Source organism: Euprymna scolopes, chromosome 7 (genome assembly GCF_053919585.1).
Source record: "Euprymna scolopes isolate OS-2025 chromosome 7, ASM5391958v1, whole genome shotgun sequence".
Taxonomy (NCBI): Eukaryota; Metazoa; Mollusca; class Cephalopoda; order Sepiida; family Sepiolidae; genus Euprymna; species Euprymna scolopes.
Genome location: NC_136488.1, coordinates 10021607 through 10046024, shown reverse-complemented (window position 1 = coordinate 10046024; position 24418 = coordinate 10021607). Strand labels below are relative to the sequence as shown.

The 24418-nt window shown below is 32.7% G+C and overlaps 1 protein-coding gene across 6 annotated transcripts in view; it reads left to right on the top strand.

Annotated features, from left to right (window-relative positions):
• The window catches only part of LOC145279605 (MIT domain-containing protein 1-like), a 155667-nt gene that overhangs the window by 16504 nt on the left and 114745 nt on the right, over positions 1-24418 (top strand). For all 6 annotated transcript variants that reach the window (XM_080130778.1, XM_080130779.1, XM_080130782.1 and 3 more), the window contains exons 4-6: positions 2551-2637; positions 5092-5207; positions 11437-11569. In XM_080130778.1, coding sequence (XP_079986904.1) covers positions 2551-2637; positions 5092-5207; positions 11437-11569 — 336 coding nt within the window. The remainder of the gene's footprint in view (positions 1-2550; positions 2638-5091; positions 5208-11436; positions 11570-24418) is intronic.

The window sequence follows — 24418 nt, the reverse complement described above, 5'->3', positions numbered from 1 at the left end:
TCCACATGACCTAACATTCTGTTGATTGTCAGTCAAGCAACTAAATATACACATTAATATCCCTGGGAAACATGTTTGCATATTCCCTGTTACATAAATATAGATAGGTCATCATGATGACCCTTGGCAATCATTTAGTTGTTTGTTTCAATAAACTTGAAATCCATACCTTTGTTGTTGACTGTTGTCATGCATTTATATGTATATGTGTTGTTATGCATTTATATGTACATGTGTTGTTATGCATTTATATGTATATGTGTTGTTATGCATTTATATGTATGTGTTGTTATGCATTTATATGTATGTGTTGTCATGCATTTATATGTATATGTGTTGTCATGCATTTATATGTATATGTGTTGTCATGCATTTATATGTATATGTGTTGTCATGCATTTATATGTATATGTGTTGTCATGCATTTATATGTATATGTGTTGTCATGCATTTATATGTATATGTGTTGTCTTCCACCCAAGACTGAAGTTAATTTCATGAGCTGCAACAAAGCCATTTGATATACTAGCAGCCACCTAGTTGGATCACCATACTCTTCAGTATATCCAGGTATACTTTCGTTGTTGACTTTCAAGCCGACTTTGAAGATGTGACATGGCATGATGTGGCCCTCAATTGAAACCACAGCAAAGACCATAACTGTAGCCAGAAACTTCATTGAGCTGTACCCTACAGCATTGAACCATCCAGACTTGTATTTTGAAGGCGCTGGCAATGGTCCTATTGTCATAACTTGGATTGGTGGAGAGCACGAGTTGTACAGCAGTGCATCTCTGATCTCATTGAACATTGTGTCACTTTCAGACTTGATAGAAGGCTTCTTTCGCTGTTGGGATTTGTATACAACTAGCCAACTAGTAGATGGTCTGCAACAAAAAAGAAAACCGGTTTTTATCAAACAGAAATGGAATCATGTCATCTTTTCTAGGACGACAATTTTATCTTTCCACCCTGTACTAGCTAATAACTTTTCGTAGATGTATCAATATATAATACTCTCACCACACCCCATCTGCTATATTAAAATAAAAAGTTGAAAAATACAAATTCGTTTGTCATATTGTGTACAGAAAGGAAAAGCCTAAATTAATATTCAAATTAAACTTTCTCTTTTGGTTTGGATTTATCCGTTTTACAACATATCAATAGAACACCTGTTATAAGCATTTAATTGTATGCTATACATCGAACATAAGTTGCATATGTTTAAATAGCAGTCATACTTTTTGATGGCATTAATGCATAATTAAGCTTTTTATTAAAACATGATTTGAAAATCTTGTAACTTAGTCAATCCCATAGTCTGTGACAATATGTAGTAGACTGACACATTTAAGTATTTTTTAAGAAGTCGACTAATTTAATATTGAAGTATAATAATTATTGTAAACTATTTCTTGCAGCAAATTGTTATTTTATTCAAAGCTTGTGGACATTTAAGGGTTCATACCTCTCCCAGTTGAATTAGAATGTAAGTGAAATCAACTTGTAAATTCTATAGATCAAATGATTATTCATTCTAACACACATTGTTGTTGACTTTAAATAAATGACAGATCCATCACCCAAATAACGAAATGATTCAGATTTCTTTTATCAATTATGCATCCTAATCTTAAATCTGATGCCGCTCAAATGCCAAATCTTTCTATTTATACTCTATACTATATTTATTAAACTTAAGGTGTATACATGCTTTCAACATGGTCCATATCCAACTTGAGACGCGTCCACACTCTCAACGTGGTCCGTATCCAACTTGAGACGTATCCACGCTCTCAACATGGTCCGTATCCAACTTGAGACGTGTCCAAGCTCTCAACATGGTCCATATCCAACTTGAGACGTTTCCACGCTCTCAACATGGTCCGTATCCAACTTGAGACGTGTCCACACTCTCAACATGGTCTGTATCCAACTTGAGACGTGTCCACACTCTCAACATGGTCTGTATCCAACTTGAGACGTGTCCACACTCTCAACATGGTCTGTATCCAACTTGAGACGTGTCCACACTCTCAACATGGTCTGTATCCAACTTGAGACGTGTCCACGCTCTCAACATGGTCCGTATCCAACTTGAGACGTGTCCAAGCTCTCAACATGGTCCGTATCCAACTTGAGACGTTTCCACGCTCTCAACATGGTCCGTATCCAACTTGAGACGTGTCCACGCTCTCAACATGGTCTGTATCCAACTTGAGACGTGTCCACACTCTCAACATGGTCTGTATCCAACTTGAGACGTGTCCACACTCTCAACATGGTCCATATCCAACTTAAGTTTTTTTCGCGTTCTAGACATGGTCCATATCTACTTTAAAATTTTTCTCCACTTTCTGCTGTCATTTTCTACCAAGAAATGTTTGTAGCTTTTTTAACATGGTCCATATCTTTTTTGAGGTGTGTCCACACTTTCTGTGCATAAACATATAAACGTTTTCTACAATCTGTATCTTTTTATTTAATAGTCTTGTATTTTCTTTTTCTTTTTTTTTTCTTTTTACCCTCATTTCTTTCTATCCTCAGGTTTACAATTTACTCAGATTTTGTGAACTTCTATATAAATCTAAAGCGAATGTGAAACGAATAATCCTCAATACGGGACATGGTGATGTAAGTAATGCTTTACCTTTTTTACCTCCCTTGCATAGTAACTGATGATTCTCTTGCCAAGTGAGGCACATATTTAAACACCATATCACAAAATCCGTAGAAATGTTATATTTAATTTTAAAAAATCATTCTTAATATTCAAATAATCTATTAAAAATCATTCTTAATATTCAAATAATCTATTAAATAATTTCACCTTAAGGGGAGATAACTCTGTTCCCTACATTAGTTTTAAATGACCTAATTTTGAAATGAATACTCCAGTAAGCAGTAAACTTTTACTATCTTGGTGTATTTCATAACAAACAAGCATTTTTGTTCTAAGTTTAAGGGATGGGGGGAGGGGCGTATTACATGATACTGTACTATGTGTCACCATATGCCTGCCCTGTATGAAAACTAGTACCATGCTCAGGCAATATTGTACAGCTAACCACATTTCGCTACCATCCTCATCATTATCATATTCGCTTTAAGATCTGTTGGTGTAACTACATTATAGCAAAATTCTAAATTTTTAATAATGAATTTCAAGGTAAACTAATCATCTCTACATAATTGTCATGTTACAATAATGAATATATCCAAAAATTATGAAAAACGATAAGGTAGTAAAAAAAAAATGATTAAAGAATACATTTTTAGTGAAAATAAAATGTTTCATATTAACAATATGTACAGGCCAATAAGTCTCCTGTGCGTCATGAGTAAGTTGCTGGAATCTGTGTTAAATAGAGAAGTAATCAACCATCTCAGCAAAAATAATCTTAGTGACACGCAATATGGTTTCCATTCTGCTAGATCTACAGCAGATGTGCTTACAGTTATATCTCATAGGATTAGCGAATCTCTTGACAGAGGCAACCTTTCTAGGGCAATTGCTCTTGACATATCAAAAGCCTTTGATAGGGTATGGCATAAAGGTTTACTTCAAAAGATCTCCAGCTATGGTATAGCTGGAAATGTCTTCTCAATTATTAAATCATTTCTCTCTGATAGGTTCATAAGAGTAGTAGTTGATGGGCAAAAATCAGAAGCTCACAGTATTAATGCTGGAGTTCCTCAGGGGTCCATCCTGGACCCAACTCTTTTCCTGATCTACATTAATGATCTTCGAAATCGCATCCTTACATCATTCGTAGACATTTTTGCTGACGACACTACCATCTATGGTAGCACATCTAAGACAGTAAACGATCAAGTTCTCTCCGATTCTCTCTCCTCTGATCTTGATCACATTGTACAATGGGGAAAGGAATGGCTGGTTATTTTTAATGCATCTAAAACCAAGCTTCTATCTTTACATCATCAACGTTCTGATCCCCATCTGGCATCAATTAAAATGAACGGCTCTCGTCTTCAGGAGGTCTTAAGTTTTGACAAGCTTCTGGGCTTGACCTTTACTCCTGATCTTAAATGGAATATGTACATCAAATCTGTTGCCAAAGCCGCTGGAAAAATGGTTGAATCCTATCGATCCAGTAGATATCTCCCTGCTGATGCAATTCTCTTTCTATATAAGAGCCAGATACATCCAAGTATGGAGTACTGTTGCCACATCTGGGCAGGAGCTGCTAGAAAAGACTTGTCCTGCCTTGATAGAGTTCAAAATAGACTTTGTGGCCTGGTGGGAGATGTCCTTTTCTCTTCGCTGCAACCTCTATCTCACCGAAGAGATATTGCGAGTTTGTCTCTGCTTTATCGTTATTTTCATGGAAAGTGTTCGACTGAGCTTCAATCTATGGTCTCCCCTCGCCAAACTTTCACAAGAAACACTCGTCTAGCTGAAAACACTATCAATAATTCCCCCCACTCTTTATCTGTGCCTAAACCTAAACATAGATTCCATGATCAAAGCTTCTTTCTTAGAACTGCACGCTTGTGGAATTGTCTTCCATTTTCCTGCTTTCCAGCTGTCTATATGGTTGTCTTCAAGTCCAACGAGAACAAGTTTCTGATGAGCCGTTCCACTTAAGTTAACAAATTTACCAAACTTCCATTACTATCGATTACTATATTGTCCTTTTGACTGCTGTACACTCTTTAACCCTTATCCTTGAGTGGCCTATCGGCCTTGATAAGTGGTGACGCCTATGTAAAAAAAAAAAAACAACAATCATAAATATGAGTTACTTCCCTTGTTTTTATGTCACATATAACCAAAGAAATATGGTGAGCAGTTCAAAAACTTGTTTGTTTTTTTGTAAATGTCATAATACTTATTTCTGACATGCCAACTAAGTAGATATTGATTTTAGTTGAAATTGATACAAAACGTCAGTAGATACCATTTTTTTTTTAATTGATTTTTTTCATTTTCCAAATTTTGCTATTATAGTGTAGTTATACCGATCTGTTTTATATGCTGGCATGTGTTCGACAGTCTTTGGAAATTGATTTTAAGTTGAGTTTAATAATTTTCCACATTTCATGGTTTTCAAATGTTAATTTCAGGCAGTGGATGAAAGAAATCGTCAAATTGAATCTTTGACTCAACTGACGTCAAGTCTTCAACAATATAATATTGAATTGGTTGTAAATTATAACAAAGGACATGATAGAGAAATACGGTAAGTAGTTCTTAAGTTGGAGCTCAAATTTTTTACACTTTTGATCAGTAGAATCAAATTTATTTGGTCTTGTCTATTTTATAAAGTTGTGAAAAACTATCCTTCATCATTTTTAATTATAAATATGTATTTCTTTCTTGTTAATAATTATTTTTTATCCACTTTTCTTCCTCTCTCCTTCCCTCCCTCCATCGACTCTTGCTTCTCCCCTCTGCTCTCTCTCTCTGTAACATTGTCGTACACAATAACAAAAACGTCCAATAAAGGGAAGCACATGCCTTTTCACACAAACGCGTGTGTACATGTTATCACTGATAAGCAATCAAGAAGCAATTCAATTAAATAAAATTCATTTTCAACATACAGTCTTCATTGTTTCTATCATCGCTTTCAATGGGTGTGACTGTTGATTTGTATTGTTGCGTTATCTAGTGGTTGTTTAACTCAGGCAAATAACTCATGTATGGAAACACAGACTTGGTGATTTGAGATGTTTTATTAGGGAGAGAAATCCATTAACAAGGAGAGAGATTAAAATTAACTTCTTATAAAAGAAAGGCTAAAATTAATTATTTCTGATTTAATTTTGTTACTTAGTCTTAAAGAAATGGTCAACGTACAGACAGATCTTGAGGAAATTTCTTTTCTATTTTTACATTGTTTGCAGGTCTCAACACAAACTGCCTCAAAACTCTCGAACACATGATTAATCTTTCTCTAATAGTTCTACACCTGCTTCTACCTTCACATCAGTCATGCTGGGTGCATCTTCGTTCACCATCAGGTTGTCCTGCCATGTACATAATGAAGCACTCTCGGAATTCATACTAGTTGATATATCTACCTACCGCCATAGGGTCCCAATATATATTTCCTATTCCTTTCTTCTCCTCTTTGGCTTATCCTATCAATTGCCCTATAATTACAAAAGGATTTCTCTTTTTTTGGTTTAATGAATGCTATATACACACTCAAATTCACCCCCAAACAAGGCATATTGCCACTTGGCTGTAAGGGGTTACTATTTGAGATGATGTTTAGGGGAAGATGTTGGTTTACATTACATTTAAACTTCTGTATATCAGTACAGTCAGGAAAGCAGGCAGCAGGGAGGAAATTCCAAAATCTTGCAGTTCAAGGTGTGACGTAACCGTCCAAGGGAGCTATTGGGCTCCCAATGAGGAAGGCTGAGGCTCCCGAAATGCTGGAGAGTGCCGGGCAGATATGATTGTTTTAGTAATTAAGTATTGTTGTATGCCCGGGCGACAGCAACCAAACCTGCTGAAAGAAAGTTTTGAGTTATGAATTTTATTGTTTTTGTGAAAACGACAACTTGATGTCACTTTGAGAGACATAACGAAACATAATTTCGTTTCCGATGCCAACAAGTACTGACTCAGAGTTGTTTGGTCTCTGAGTGCAGTACCAGACCAGGAGGTCACGTGGTTAACTAAGTAAGATAGGGGATTCCCCTGAGGTGACGTAATTAGTTGCAATTGGTCCAGGAAGCGTCCTCAACCCACCCCATCATCTCACTGCATAAGCAAGTCCCCGCACCAAAATCGTCAGTTGGAGCAGAGATTTGAGAGAAATCAAATACCATCGAAGGGTCGTCACCCATCTCTCTTCCCCGCAATCCTTCCGCTGCCACTTTGAGAGAGAAGAATCAATCTATTGTTAATTTTTTGGCTCAGTGTAGTCTGGTAAAATACAGACAATTGTATATAAGCAAATATTGTGTATATCTATCTTGAATTAACCAGTAGAATAGTTAACCGAGTCTTTCTTTTGTGTGCATGAGATTTATTCACTTCCAGCGTGACAGCAGCATATCAACCCGAAGGTGAAATCAACTCCAACCAAATCGATCAACGGGTCCTACTACACTGAGATACCTTACGAGGGATCCTCTGCGAAGGACGAGCACAGGTCATATTGGGTCCGTGACCGAGCATAGGTCACAAGGAAACCTTTAGAGTAGAAAGTTTTCTATCATTTAGGGAACTCAACAGTGAAGGGGTGTGGTTTTGTTACTAATTGAGTTCGTTGGGGGTATGTACATTGAGGGAGCACAAGTGCAATGAGTTCATCAGAACACATTACATTTAAAATAATACTTGTAAAACAGGCACAGGGGTGCAAAATTGTGATGATGGGACAGGAGTTGGGGTTTAGTTGACAAAGCGGAACCTATTAGATTGGAAACTCTTTTTTGTACTCTATCCAAGCTGCACCAGCCCAGATGTTGCAACAATACTTCATGCATGGGTGAATGATGACGTCATAAAGACTCTCTTCCCTTCATTGTTTTAATGAGTGCCATCATCTTTCCTTGTGATATCATTCACTGTGCTCAGCCACAAGCAAGTAAGATTCATAAAGTCAAGATAGTTTGTTTAGTAAACCCAAAAGGTTCCGGGTTGTCTGAATGATTTGATGAGTGATTTCATTCTTTAGGGGACAAACAACCAAGCCACAGAGTTGTAACGGTATAATAAAATATTTGCTCTGTTTTAGTGGATGACGTTATCCCTTTATGACATCCTCTCTTTTGCATGGAAACAAACTTTAATGATAATAAGATCCACAGTTTTAATAATATTAGTAATAGAACAGGTACTACACTTTTGTCCAGATATTTTGGTATTAATTTTCCTGATATCATTCTAGTCAGGATCCTTTCTAGAAAAACATTGGGTACTTACAAGAGGAACATCTTGAAGGTTGCCAACATCCTAAGTAAAATTCTGTGGATCAAACTGGATTCTTACTTGGCACACCCATCTTATCAGCACATTAGTAGTATGTAGATAAATGAGTTATTGTTATAAAGCTCTACCTAACAGAATATTGAGTACTCTGTCTATTATGCAAGGTCTTCTGTCTTAATTCAGCTTGGTTCTAATTTTGGGAAGTTGATTTCACTGCTGTATCCATTATTACACTAAATGTGGGCTAATCAACATTTGTTGTTATAATACGTTTTTCGTATACTTTAAGAACACAAAATGCATATGAAACTATACTTTAGTTCTGGGATTGTGTTATGTTTGAAAGAAATTCTGTTTTAATTGTTCTAAGTAGCAGACTCCTGCAAAATATGCTTATTCTAGCTCCTATTCACAGAGATCGGCTGGAAAAATCAAATTCTTAACTATGAAATCTGTTTTAAAAAATAAAATAAAAAGTTTTCAATTATTAAGTTAGAAGTAACCAGGGATGGGGGGGGGGGATAAAGTCATGGGAGATAACTCTTGAGTTAGATATGCGGAGTTATTTCCTTTAAAATATATTTTAATCTGTATATTATTAATACTGTAAAATAATTCTTTTTATTATTATTATTTAACGAATATTTATTGAAAGCAAAAATGCTATGTCGTAAAATAAAACGATTTTTTAATCATATTTAAAAATAATGCAATTACAAAATTAAATTCACGGCAATCCATTTCTATTTCTTTATAAAAAAAAGTCAGCCATTTTCATGTTTTGTTAATAATTGAAAATTAAAAACAATTATTTTATGACTCTTCAAAATTTGAAAGGAATTTGTAAGCATTTAAACTATCGAATAGAAAGTTGTTTTTGATATTAAAATTCATCATGTAAAGCAGGTTTTACAGAGTGTATAGTGAAAACATGGAACTGCACCCCCACCGCATGCACTGCTTCTTGGTTTCTGTAAAAAGGAAAGTGCTCCCAGAGAACACTCCATAGAGCACTGTATTAGCAGTGTCAGAATTTTGGCAGAATTTTTTACACCCCCCAACAAAAAACTGCAAATAAAATATAAAAAAACTCGTAATTTCTGTTTTTAAAATGGGTTGTTTATTTTCTTTATGGAATATACTTCCAAAATAAACTATTAAAGTTACTTAAAACATAATAAAAATATTTTTTATTTGTTAAAAGACCATGTAGACAAAATGTCCACGTATTCAATCACCGCGAGCAGATATTTTGTCAATACGGTTTTTTAACAAACAAGCAGACATACATACATTTATATATTGGTAACTAAAAATTTTCGACCCAAACTGATGAAAAAGCTTGCCCTATCTCTGAATACCCTTTATGTAAAATTTCAAATATTTAGACCAGAAATTGTCTGAATAATTTGGAAGAAACCACAGAGGTAAATTTTTTTAACTTTGCCCCCTATTATGACCCCTTAAAATTTATTGTTTTGGGCTCAAATCAAATTATTAAGTTAGATCCATGTCCAAAGAACCTATATCTAAAATTTCAAGTGCGTAGACCCAAAATTCTCGGAGGAGTTTGGTAGAGTTCTCAAAGGTCAAATCGTTGAACTTTGACCCCTTAATCACCAAATTTCTGGCCAAAAACCGATCACACCGATTTTCCCAAATCTCAGTAACCTGTATATCAAATTTCGAGTCTGTAGACTAAAAATTAATAGTTATTGCGTACGGAAATGTACACAGATACACAGACACACACACAGACACCTTCACATTTATATATATATAGATTTATTTATTTATTATGTGTGTGTGGTGTTTGCATGTTTGGTTGTTTTGTTTTATGGTATATCAACCATTTTTTTTTTTTTTTAATTTAATGTCAAATCCACTCATTTTGATCAATTTTTATGATTTAAGTTCTTTATATCTTCAAATATTTATTCATAAAGTTTGGGTTTTTTTATGGCATATCAACGTCGTTCAGGTTATTTTAATGCCAAAATGCGATCATATGTAAGCATATGTATATCTTTGTTTCTACAAAATTATGTATGCTATTTGCTTCTGTATTTGTATGCATGGGATTTACTCCTAAATTGATTGATCATTAGAAATTTGGAAACAGCTGATGAACATTAGGGATCGTAATCTAAGCTATATTTAGTTTAATTTAGTTTTATACAAAGGGAAAATTCAGATACCTTGAATTTTTTTGTGAATATTTTACAATAGGTATCAAACATTAATTTCATGAATTCAAATTTCTTAAGACCCATTAAGCTTAAGTTTAATATTATAGATATTTTCTAGGATCAAAATCATGTGATGGATTTTGATCAAAGTTGGAATTAAAATATATTTTATATAACATTCTATCTTGATTTTAATCTTATCTTATGAACTGGTAAGCATCTGGTAGAAAGACACAACTCTGCATTGAGTGGAAACTAAATATATTGAAAGAAAAACGAATACAGCAAATGAAGAGTGTGGTTATACATCTGTCCGACTACCAGGTTTGCATACTTGTGCATAATGCTAAGAAATATATTCTCTCAATCTTTATAGTAAGTGAAAGAGTTCATTATTACCTGTAAGGTGGGCACCACAACAGTAAGTGAACATAAAAATGGTGCAAAATTGTTTTGTTTGGGAAATTTTTTTACCCACCCTGGAACGGGTATTTTTCGTGTGTGTTTGTGTGTTATAATGGAGATTGTTTATGTAGGCAAAAACTTTGTCATTACTTAAGTTAGAATTTCCCTCCCTAACTTTTATGTCTGCACAAATAATTAACAAGAACACGAAAGTAAAGTTTTAACAATAATATATTAGGAAGACAAATTATATATTATTTACATGACTTCAGATATACTTCAGTTGGAGATATGCCGGCAGGTGGCGTGTTGCATGTCTTACTGGAAGCAACATAGGCGTCTTGCCTATTTGATGGTCATTGCAGAACTCTCCCAGTATTGGTGATTAATACCTTTATATATCTCACTCACCCACCTGTGTTAATTAGTGGGCGTCTCCACAACACTAACATTTTCATTCATATTTCAGATGATTCTGTTTTTATATTGTTATGTCTTATTATTTATAATGTTGACACATTCAATTAATAATATATTTAATTAATAAAATTTAATAACACCAAGAACGAGATGGAGGGATGACCTGATGCAACATATGGCAGCGGATAGCTCGGAACAGAGTTAGATGGCTAAAGTCCAGGGAGTGGTTCCTCATTGAGTGATAAAACCCTTATTGATATTGATTTTGATATTGATAACATATTCAATTAATTAACAAAAATCTACTTCATAGTCATGACTAATTAACATACTGAGTTTTTAATTGATTTTAATAATGAATTCTTGAGTATTATTGATTTTGAATTCTTGGGTTTAATTTTTATATTCCAGAATTTAAACCAAACGTTCACCTCTCAGTTTATTCGTGTTCATATATTCTGACTTATTGTCTCATTTGAATTAATATTTACTTTTTTCTTTCAGGTTTAATAATGGCTGGATCATCAAAATTGGTCGCGGACTGGACTATTTCAAAAAGACGCCCTCAAAATTTTCCATCGGTTTTTGTGATCACGATTTGCGAAAATGTTTTCAAACAACAGTCAATATTTTTAACGTTAAGTACACAAGTCAAAAACCAATGCCAACATAACAGATATTTTTTTTTCAAATTTTTATAATTTTTTTTTGAAGTGTTAATGGGTACAAGATTATAAAATACTTAATAAAAGCGAAGAGTATCTCTTAAGTAAATTGTCTCCAAAGGTCTTCATTCAATTAACCTTCATCATAACTGCACAAAATTATATCTATTGAAAATTTGGTATCGGTTGGTCTGAAGCTCAATTTCCGAAGGAGGGGGGGTTATCTGTTCTGTTATAATAATGAGATCATCTTGTTGGGTAGTACCTTCTGCTTTTTTTTTGGGGGGGGGGTTAGTATCTGTTCTTTTCTGAGACCATCTTCCCAGGTATTACTGCCTTCTTTCTCCAGGGGAGTAATATCAGTTCTATGTTCATGACACCATTCTGCAAGGGATTATCTTCTACATGTGGAGGAATAGATGTAGTATATATTATACTGCCATGAGCTAATCTTGCCAGGCATTACCTCCATTTTCTTTTTCTTTTTTTTTTTAAGCAGAGAAGAGGTGTAATATCGATTATGTGTACATGATACAATCTTCCCAGGGATTACCTTCTTCATGTGGGGGAACAGGGGTGGTATCTATTATCTTGTCATGAGACTATCTTCACAGACATTACCTCCTCCTTGGGGTGTGAAGGCAAGAAAAAATTGTTATAATCATTAGCAAACTCAACAATGACATATATATATATATACTAGCAAAACTATGCAACTGGAGGAGGGGGGGGCCATATTATTGTTAATGTATACAACAATTTTATATAGGCTAGTACACATAATAATTGCGCACTTTAATGAAATTCTAATGAATGTCAGTCAAAAGATCTTCAGGGAAAATTCACTAAAGAGATACTCTACTCTTTTATTATCTTCATCGTCATTGTGTTATGTTGTGACAGAAAGGTAAAATGACATCAGGAAGAATTCTTGTTACAGTTACATATTTGGATAGGTGGGAGTTGCCAGGGAGTTGTGTAATTGATAATGGAACAATGGATCTCTTTCCTTTTTTATTTTTAATTGCGAATGATGGTATGTTATGAATAGGGAAGATGCTTACATGTCAATTTGCTTGTAGCATTTTTCCCTTAGTATACCAACATGTTTGGATCGCATGTGAGCTCCTTAAACTAACGAATATATATAGCAATAATAATAGAGGGTTTTGTGCTCTGGCTGGCTCCCGTTTTTTTTTTTCATAATCTGATGTCAACGTATTCAAATAATTTCATTCAAAATTTTTTCGAAATTCCAAAGATTCATTTTTCTTTATACTTTCAACTATTCTGCACATCTTTCAACTTTCATCTCCATCTAAACTTAAAATTCCAAATAATACTTCTTAAATAATATAAACAATTTTACAGATAAAATTATTTTAAATATCTTGCTGCCCAACTCACTACTAAGGTTGCCTCCCATAAACTTGGTCCATATTACAAAAGCCCCTAACACTTCAATGGCAATATTCCTTGTGGTGATATAAGAGCAAAAGCAAATAATAATAACGAAATTTTGAAAGACATAAATTCTAATTTAGTACATCATAATTTAGTACATCATAATTAACAACTAAAACAATATTTTATTCTGACTAGTCAAATTTTAGTGCATTTATCAATCTCATCAGTTTTATTTTTTACATACAAGCAAGCATAACATCTGTTTTAAGTGATATATGTAAATTACTCAAATTTAACCTTGCCCTTAAGTTTTTACTTTAACTGTGAACATTTAAAGTCGAGGAAATTTGTTAAGCTACTACTTGTTGTTTATTTCATTTCTTTATTTACTTTTTAGGCGAATTGAACCTTCTTAAAACTGATTATTACTCAACATTTTTTTTTCATTGTGGACAATCCTATGTATGAATTTAGGGAGTTTCAAATCTAAATTCCATATAAACATGCTCAAGTTGAAAAAGATGCACCTAAAAAAAGTAAGCCATCTTCACATCAGCTGAAACATTGAGAAAAATAACATTTTAAAAGAGTATAGTAGTTCAAATAATCAAAATATTACAAATTATCAATCTTAGTAAAAACATGAAAGATACATATATATATATATATATATATATATATATATATATATATATATATACACACACACGTTGAAATCGATGAGAAGGTCCATCATATATATATATATATATATATATATGTTTAAAGAAAAAATAGAAAAAAACGAATGAAATTATTAAAAAATCAACGTTTCGTCCCTGTTTCAGAGGACATCTTCAGGATAATTGAAATAAAAATGTGATAAAAGAAAAAGTCATAGATCGTGCGAAAGAAAACAGTTTTTTAAAATCCAACCCATGTCGGGAAAGGACGAATATGTGTGCGTGTCCTTTCCCGACATGGGTTGGATTTTAAAAAACTGTTTTCTTTCGCACGATCTATGACTTTTTCTTTTATCACATTTTTATTTCAATTATCCTGAAGATGTCCTCTGAAACAGGGACGAAACGTTGATTTTTTAATAATTTCATTCGGTTTTTTCTATTTTTTCTTTAAACATAACGTCAACCACCGCTGGTATATTTTTTCATTCCTTATACATATATATATATATATATGATTGTTGAGCTGGATTAAATCTGACGATATGAAATAAAATATATATATATATATATATATATATATATATATATATATACGATGGACCCTCCCATCAATTTCGACGTATGAGCTCTGCCACAACTAAGTTTCTCAGAAATCCACACAGATTATTTGTTTATAGTGGTGAAAGCTTTTTGTAGAACCAACCCCATTTTTTCATACAACTGCTATTCTTTGTTGGTGCAATGGCTGCCACACGAAAGCAGACCTCAGATTTTATATCAGTTTTCGTTCTCCGAAATGCATGTCTTAATGAAGGGGTGCAATTTTGCCAGTAGTTTAAAAATGTCATCAGATATCAACCTGGAAATTGCTACGTTTTGGCACAGTACATACAGCACCTAGCCTTCCTAAATGGTTACCCATCTAGTACTGGCCAGGCTCATCATTGCTTATATATATATATATATATATATATATATATATATGCTGGGCATTCCAAAAATGATTTTTTTATTCCATCCAGATGCATCAGCGACAATTGCAACTTGTATTATTATGATGACTGAATGTATGCACTCATGACCTGAAAGTTACATCTCTTTGTTGCAGATATTCATGGTGTGAGACTCTAAGAAAGTAACTCCTGTCATGAATGTGCGACAGAAGCAAAGATTTGTCATTGAATTCCTCCATGAACAAAATATTTAAGCCATCAACATTCACCAGTGCCTGTTGAACGTTTATGAAGTCGATGCACTTAGGAGATGGGTTCGTCGATTTCAGAATGATGACAGATATGGGTGGCAAAGTACACTCCAGTCGCCCATACACAACCATCACCCAATTACTGGCAAAAGTTCATTGAGAATGGTGGTGACTATATAGGAAAATAAATTCTGGGGCACAAAACGTTGCTCATTTTAATGGTACCACTCCTATCTTTGTAGCTCTTCGACTTTTTTTTTAGTTAAAACATTGGAGGCATTACTTCTGGAACAACCTTATAAAAAACAATTGATGATAGTTTAAAGTCAAATAAACTTTATTGGACCATATACCATATATTAGGTACAATACAATAATCAATAGAGTATTAGTTTTATGATATTCTGCACATCTTTAAACTCTCATCTCCATCTAAACTTAAAATCCCAAATAATACTAATATTAACTAATACTGATATTAAATAAGAAATCTCCATCAATTGAAACATCATATTTAAGAAGAGTTTACCATCAGGCTATGCCAGGGGGCCATTACTATATATTGGGTATAATACAATGATCAATAGAGTATTGGCTCTATAATAATAATTAATAGGAAATTTGCATAAATGAAAATGTCATATTTTAGCATATCTTACAACCCAGAAGTGCCTGACAGCCTTCCAGTATAGTCATAATCTCATATATAAAAACAATCAATACAGCAGAAAAAAAATGTTTACCTGATATAATCGGAGGTAAACTTCAATTTAATATTAATATATTAATGAATTAATCCCAGCCAAATAAAAAAGCTCAATACAAACACAATAGAAAGTAGAGCTTATTATAGGGGAACATAAAAAAATTTGAAACTGTAAATTAAAATTCACAATTAAATTTATTATTCAACAGATTACTCCAAAAACAATTTTCAAAGTCTTTATTCCGCAGAGTTTCAAAGAATGCCACTCTTGCTATTCTTCTCATCAGAGAACAGTAGGAAATTAGCAAATTATAATTGAAGCAAAGCTAGAATTTGCTGGTTGATGCATTAGATGAAACAACAATGGGGACTTTGAAAATTGTTTTTGGAGTATTCTGTCGAATAATAAATTTGATTGTGAACATTAATTTATAGTTTTAAATTCTTTTATTTTCCCATATATATATAAAACTGTGATTGTAACATTGTATCTTAATACAACAAAAATATAAACAATATTTATTAATTTGAAATTATGATAAAAACAAAATAAAGATAAAATTCATGAAAATCACATATCATCAAATTATAAATAATAATTGTACAAATGTATTAATTTTACAAAGAAAAAATATTTCACATTTTTTGTTGCAATTTTTTTATTTCATTATGTGATTTTCTTTTGTTTTTTTGTTCTGCTTTTTTCTTGGATTTAATTCTAATTGTTTTCATTTGTAGAAGGTATGAACCCATAATCCCTTCCAACAATGCATAAAATAACAACTTATTATTGTGCTCATCGTATACCATGATTTTTTTTATAACAGGTATTGTATAAGTCATTAAATAATCCAAAAAGGATAGATATGCTACAAATCAAACACAAAACCTATTTCTATTGAATTCTAATTGATCACAATTCAATTCATTATTTCATACATAACACATACATTGTGCGTGTGTATGTATGTGTGTGTGTATGTATATATATATATATATATATATATATATATATATATATATATATATATATGTTTTATTTTTTATTACCGTTTTATCTGTTCAGTTACATATGTTTCGGTTGTCGGACCATATTTATGATCCAACAGCCTCGTCAGACCTTACAGAAATTTCTGTAAAGTCTGACGAGGCTGCTGGATCGTAAATATGGTCCGGCAACCGAAACGTATGTAACTAAACAGATAAAACGGTAATAAAAAATAAAACGCATATTCGCTCTGCAATAGTATTCAGGTTTTACTAATTACCATTTTTACCATATATATATATATATATATATATATATATATATATATATATACACACACACACACACACAGTAGCAGCCATAATATAAGGAACAGAAATAACAAACGTATAAATATGTTTATTACTTAAAAAGTAATGTACGATTAACAATAAAATTTTTACTGATTCGGGCGTTTATTTATTTATTTGTGAACAGTTATCTTCATCTTCATAGTTGTTGTTTCACAGCGTTTCAGCCAACTATTCCTCTGGTCTTCATCAGGTGATTAATGATGAAGATGAGGATAACAGTCCACAAATAAATAAATAAATATACAAATTACTCATCTCAAAGGATTCCAATAATAAAATAATAAAGACTAGGGTTTTATGCATAAATACACACCATTACAAAATTTTATATAATATTTTTTTTTTAAGATTAAAAACAACAAAGGAAATAAACTAGTAGACAAAAGTTCAAGAACAATGTTGTGAAGAAAATATCAAGAAAATTTTTTATTTGATAAACATCTCTTTATTTTTTATGACTTCTCTGTATCGTCAATTACATGATTGAATTAATTTCTTGCAAAATCAATAGTAATCCCCTCCCCATTTGTCTTTCAATAACTCCTGTAGATGATCCTGGTTGTTCCGGTTTCTTCAATTATCGTCCAAACATTTTCTATTGCTCTGGTCTCTGGGTTGGCCTCTTCATTAGGGCAATTTCTTCTTCTTCAAATAAAGTCATAATCTGCTGAACTTTGTGTGCATTGTCCAGCATGAAAATAAGAGATTTATAAAGACTGGCAGAACCAGTTGAAATTCCACGGTAATTGAAAATTTTAAAAGCACATAAATAAAATGAATAAAAAATAAAATAAAACAAACAACAAAGAATTTATAACCATTTTTTTAACATTTAAAAGCTAAAAAGAATTGATTTTAAAAAATTTAGATTTTTTTCAATGAAAATTCAACACACAACACATTTTGTTTTTCTGAATATTTTTTATATAAATTATAAAGGAATAGATGTCAGTTCACTTGCAATTTTTTAAATTTAAAAAAAAAAAACAATCAAAAAAAAATTCTCAATATGATTTTTTTTTTTTTAAATCATAAAATATTTGAAACCACAAAGACAGCCATGTTTTTTTTTTTAGAGGAAATGATTTTAATGAGTTTTAACTCATAAATAGCGACTATAAAGGGAGGTAATTCGTTTCTCATTAATGTTTGTAGTGATGGTTTTTTTGTGACACTGGATGTATGAACAAGTAAATTAATATTTAGATTATGCTGTAATCTTGGTACCACATGCTGTTGAAGAATCCTTTTGTAAATCTCGACATTAATATTGCCATACATGCAGATGAAATCATTTTCCAAGGTATCGCATTGATGTCACAAAACTTAATGGTTTTCTTGACATATTAAGACAGTTTTTCACCTTTTTCACAGTGTACATAAGTTAAATGACTTCTACTTATTGTTGAAAAGTTCCAAGTTTTTTTTAACAATATAAATTAAGTTTTCAAATTATTTACATCGTTCCTTAACTTTTGTCCAGTAAATCATTTTCTTTTGCTGCATTTAATCTTTATTTTTAATAAAACTATTATGTAAAATTTTTAACTTTGAATAATGTTCATGCATTATACTCTAATCCGCTACTATATATATATATATATATATATATATATCTAGAGAGAGAGATAGATAATGTAATATTTTTATTTTTAATTTTGGGTACTTAGGCATATTTGGAATTGGACATATCTAAGCATCGGCTCAGCTTTGCCTGGAACATGACGTCAACCGCTGGATTATGCCAAGCATTGCCGATCAAATCTTAAACAATGGTACGAAGCAGAATCATTGAAAAATAAATGGAGATCGTAGGAAAAAAAAGCAAAAAAAAAATATTCATTTTATAGCAAACATATTTTTTATGCAAGAAGGGGGGGAGGTTACTATAACTTTTTTTTGTATTTTTTTGTTTTATCTTTGATAGATAATGTTTAGCAAACACAATTTTTTTTTTTTTTTTTTTTTTTTCAAAATAAATTATCTATTTTTTGGGGGGCTTTCACAACTTTTTAAAAGGGTTCAACGAAGACAAAAACATTTATTTAACTACTTTTTTGTTTTGATCAAAATTTTTCTTTTTTTTTTTTTTTTCAGAGACAATTACAATAAAATGTTTTAGAAGAGGTTTAATTTTTAGCAATGCTACATCTAACACCACATGTAATGCAATTGTTTTTGGGGTCCGATTAATTTCTTATTTTGATTAAAACAACAAAAAAAACTACTTCTCCGTTTACAGTTGTTTGTCATAGTGCTGTTAGACTCCATGCTTTCCATGCAACATCTAACTTTTATTTATTTTTTATTTTTCAAATATTTATCTAAAAATCGTCTGCTTGTTACCATGCAGTGTGATTGGCTGATTGGTGTCTTACGTCAGAGTACAGATAAACCTGAGTGGTTGACATCATGTTCCAGGCAAAGTCGAATGGACGCTTAGAAACGTCTGGCTCAAAATCTGCACAAGCACCAAATTTTGTAATAGTTTGTTTTTACTTTATATATATATATATATATATATATATTGTATTAGAATTTATTTTCAATGGTATTTTATGTATTGATTGTGCTGCTATTTTTGTTGACGCTAATGTTTTTGCATTTAATATCAATGAACAAATAATTTATTTTGTTTGAGGGGTTGAAGGTAAACAAAGTATACCACAATTTCATTGTGTGGAATTTCTGCTTATTCTTAGCCTTGTGGGCCAAATAAATCGTTTATTCAGTGATATTATATGCACAAATATTAGCAACAAAAATAACAGCATAATCACATGCATATGCTTTATAATATGTGATTTGAAAAAATCTCTTCACGGGAAATATTTATTCAATTAATGATTATTCAATAAAGAAAAAATTTATTTTCTCTTTCTCTCACTAATGGTACTTTCTTCATTCATGCTTTATAATTAATATCTTTTTTCTTTTGACTTTTACATCTTTGATAAAGTTATAAATTCTACAGAAATTGTAAATTTTCTTTTTCCTTATTTTCATGGCAAGTGCTCGTCTGAGCTTCAATCTATGGTTCGCCCTTGCCAAATTTTCGCAAAAAAAACACTTGTCTAGCTACAACAACTAACAACAGTTTCTCCCACTTTGTATTTGTGCATAAATCTAAATGTAAATTCCATGAACAAAGTTTCTTTCCGAGAACTGCCTGCCTGTTGAACTCTGTCCCACTGATCTGCTTTCCAGCTGACTACAACATGGTCATCTTCAAATCCAATGTAATAAAGTTCTTGTTGAACCCCTCCCCAAAGAATCCATTTCTACCACTAACTATTAATATGCTGTTGGTTTTGATAAGTGATGATTCCCATGTAAAAAAAAAAATAAAGTCATATGAATTATGTAAAGTTTATTTCACGTAAAACTATAATTCTAATGACTGTATATAGACGTACATCACACTGTGAATATTTTGTTCTATCTACGCATCGTGAAATAAACTTCCCTATCATTCACCATCACCTTCTAGCCATATTTCTTGGTTGCACGGTGATTTCATACAACAATTCAAGATATGACAGCAGTGTGTTAAAAAATTCATGTTTCCCTTTGGCTTATCAGCACAAATTAACTATGATACTTGGCCTCAACGATTTTTAAATTTAAATTCTTACCAGAAATTATTTTCTATTATGTAGCTGAAAGGCTTAAAAACCACTTTCAAATTTCACATGGCCCTGAAGTAAACAGATGTCATCCACTTTATTTTTAAATCTATATATCTACAAAAGTGAGAATGTGTGGGTGTGTGTGTGTGAGGCAAAATCTCAACCTATACACTCAATGAATTTTTAATCTACAAACTTGAAATTTGGTATATAGGATATTCAGACATGTCGAAAAACTTTCTAATTAGTTTTCATCCAGAAAAGGGGCTGCTAATGGGTCAAAATTGAAAAATTAATACTTGGGGGGGGGGGGGGGTCATCGGATTTTTATCTGTCTGTCTACTGTTTCACGACTGCGCATGTGTGAATTGTTCACATGACAGTGTCCTTATGTTACGTATAAGTAGGTTTGAAAACACTTTTTAAAGATCGCAGCAAGCTGGCCTAATGGTTATTATATTTGACTCACTGTCTTTAGGTTTTGGTTTCGACTTCAGCTCGAGTAGTTTTTATTTTATTTACAACAAGTGAACTGTTTAAAAAAAAAAAAAAAAAACATACTTGCATGCACATCTCAGTTTTTTTTTCATTTTTTTTTTTTTTCTTTTAAGGAATTTAACGTTACGTTTAATACCAGGCAACACCAGGTACATCTGCCAGTTTATTAATAAAAGCTTTCGAATTACATGTTCATCTATCTTGAATCTCTTAAAAAGCCAATTAGAAATCAATTCCTGGTTAAAAATTAAAGTTTGAAAACTGAAGTCAAGTTTTACAGTTTTGAGACCAAAGACACAAACATAATTTTTTAACATGAACACCCCTCCCCACCAACTGACAAACACAAGTACCCGGTTAGTTGTCTTCAATTATTCTACAAAATTTTAATCTGAGAAAAAAAATTTGAATTTCTATTTTTATAAATATTTAATCCTTTTTTCAGATCTTTTGTTAAAAATTGTTATCTTGAAAATAAAACATGTTTTTCTGATACTTATTTGAAGTTTGTTTTCTTATACAGTAGAACCCTGGTATGCTCATTAAAAATTAGTAAAAAAATACAGTACAGACAAATGCAGTATACACATACGTAAAGCAGGACAAATACCGTAACCAGGGGCTGGGAAAACATCGTATTCCACATTGTAACTTGAAGAAAACATATTCTAGGGCTACTGCATACTGTCGGGTTCTACTGTATATACTTGCATGTATATTTCCACTCCCCTCACTCCAAATGGCATGAAACAGGGTACTGGCTCTGTGCATCAAAATTGTGAATAGATGGGTTTGAGGAGACTACTTGTTGTGAACAGATGGATTTGAGGAGATTGGTAGGCAGGTTAGGGATAGGAGTGAATGATCTCAACAGGTGATGGATTGAAGTTGGATGAGGAGTTAAACGAAAGAAAGACCTCTGCATGGAAAAGAAAGGTTGTCACACAGGTTGAACAATGGAGTTATCCTTACTGAAATCTTGAATTTGAAAGTTGTGGAATTAAGCTCATAAATAATGATACTAACGACAGGGCATCCAATAACACATATGCATGTTCAATCAGTCTTGTGTATATGTTTAGTTACTTCATTCAGTCAAGTGATGTTCTGCCTGGTACAAGTATTGACGGCTATGACTCCATCTAACTGTAACGCGGCTGTTACAGATTATTTTAGTAATTCATAAAAATAAAACTACTGTTACACTTTATTTTAGTACAGTAGAACCCCAGATACGGTGGCCCTAGTATACAGTTTTTTCAGGTTACAATGATTTTTCGGCCCCTAGTTATGATATTTGCCCCACCTTACGGTGTTATTTATAATTTTATTTTATTATATACATGTGTATTATATACTGTATTTTGTTACTAATTTTTAATGCTGTAACTCGGGGTTCTACTGTAATTCATAAAAATAAAACTGGAAAGAAATAAATAAAAATGCGGGTTGGAATTTTTTCTTTTATTAATAAAAAAAAAAAAAAAAACGTCTCTACATCACTTAAAAATCTCTCGCTATCGTCCATTTCTCCTGGTGTAGACTTTTCTTCTTCCACCGGCCACAGCTAGCATATTCTCATCTGCGACTTCACATGTCCATTTTCTTTGATGGCAACTTTGTTTCTCTCTACTATGTGCTGCATTTTTTCTCCTTTTTCCCCCTTTTCTTCTCCTGCACGCTTTCTAATTTGCATATGCACGTTTTTTGGCAACTGCTGCTGCTAATCTCTTCGCAAGCTAGCCATCCTTCGCTGCTGCTGATATTTTCCCACTTGCTCATATGCACTGTTACATATCTATTTCCCACAAAGCATTCATGAATTCATTGTTGATCATCATTCAGAACTCCATTCATGCTATTTTTTTCAAGTGTATTACCAGAGCTGTACAGACAATAGGTTACAGTTTCTTTTTGTCTGAGCAGTGTCCATACTGAGCGATTGTCCTGACCATTGTACCCAAAGAAATCTGCTCATCACTAGGGCTATGACATGTGAATATTCTTTTCATTATTTTGACTCTCGAGTATATATCAGTTAACATCTTATGTTTTTAGATAGTGATGTGGTTCTTATTAACTGTGTCAGATATTTCCTCAAGAGTCAAAACAATGATAAAAATATTCTTTTGTCATAGCCCTACTCATCACCAAATACGAAACCATGAACAGAATTATTCCTGGTTATTTCCATGCTATGTCAGTCACCTGCTTTCCATGACCTCACATTACCCTGATCGGGGGGGGGGGGCTAAGTGCGTTTCCAACCATGCCCAAGAGTCTCCCATGTACTAGCAGAGAGAAGGATGCGCATTACTTTTCCTTTCACAGTAGTGCTGTCCCACCACCCTATACACCATCTAGTATTCTCAAATGGTTACCCATCTGGTACTAGCCAAGCTCATTGTAAACTGCACCTCACGTCCACTTGGCAAGCGTCAATGTTAGAAGTGGCATGGTAAAATAAGATTGAGAAGAAGAAAAACCACAGCAAATTGCGTTTTCGGGTCAGCATAGTGATACGCAGCATTTTGGTCATGTACAGTATGCCACCTTTTTGCATTAAATGTACAGCATGTTTGAATATCCGAAAGACTAGCAAGTTTGGTAGATTGAGGAATTGCATATAACTGACGTCATGGAGAGTAGACGTGAGAATCCAAACCATAAAAACTGGATGAAGAGAAGAATTCATTCATATGATCTTCCATTTTTAACTTCGCTTACAAATATTTAAACATTTTACGAAAATTGAATTAAGCTAATGTCATGTAAAATGTTTATCTTTTAGTTATTATTTATAGCATATTATCGAATGTTATTTCCACATATATATATGGTATATAGGTGTTCGTTTTTGGAAATAATCAATTGGCTATATATTTATATATAAGGATCCCACGGTAATGAGCCTAAACCCCTTACCGCTGACCCATCTCGCATGACTATCTGGATATATCGCAATTTACTAAAACCAAAACAAACAACATCTAAGTAAATCGCAATATATCCATATAGTCGTGTGAGATGGGTCAGCAGTAAAGGGTTTAGGCTCATTGCCATGGGGTCCCGATTTCGAATCTCGCTAGATTCAGCCACTTTGATGTCGTAGACAACAAAACACGTGTCAGTGGATAATTATATTTTAAAAATAATATATATACCGCTCCCCATGTTGGGGTACCAAGTTGGTTAAAGGGAAAATTATTCCCAACTTGCATTTAGGTAAAAATGCACTTTTGTAAATAATTGAATTCATTCAAAACATATCGCTAAAACCAAAACAAACAACATTTAAGTAAATCGTGATATATCCAGATAGTCATGCGAGATGGGTCAGCGGTAAGGGGTTTAGGCTCATTACCGTTGGG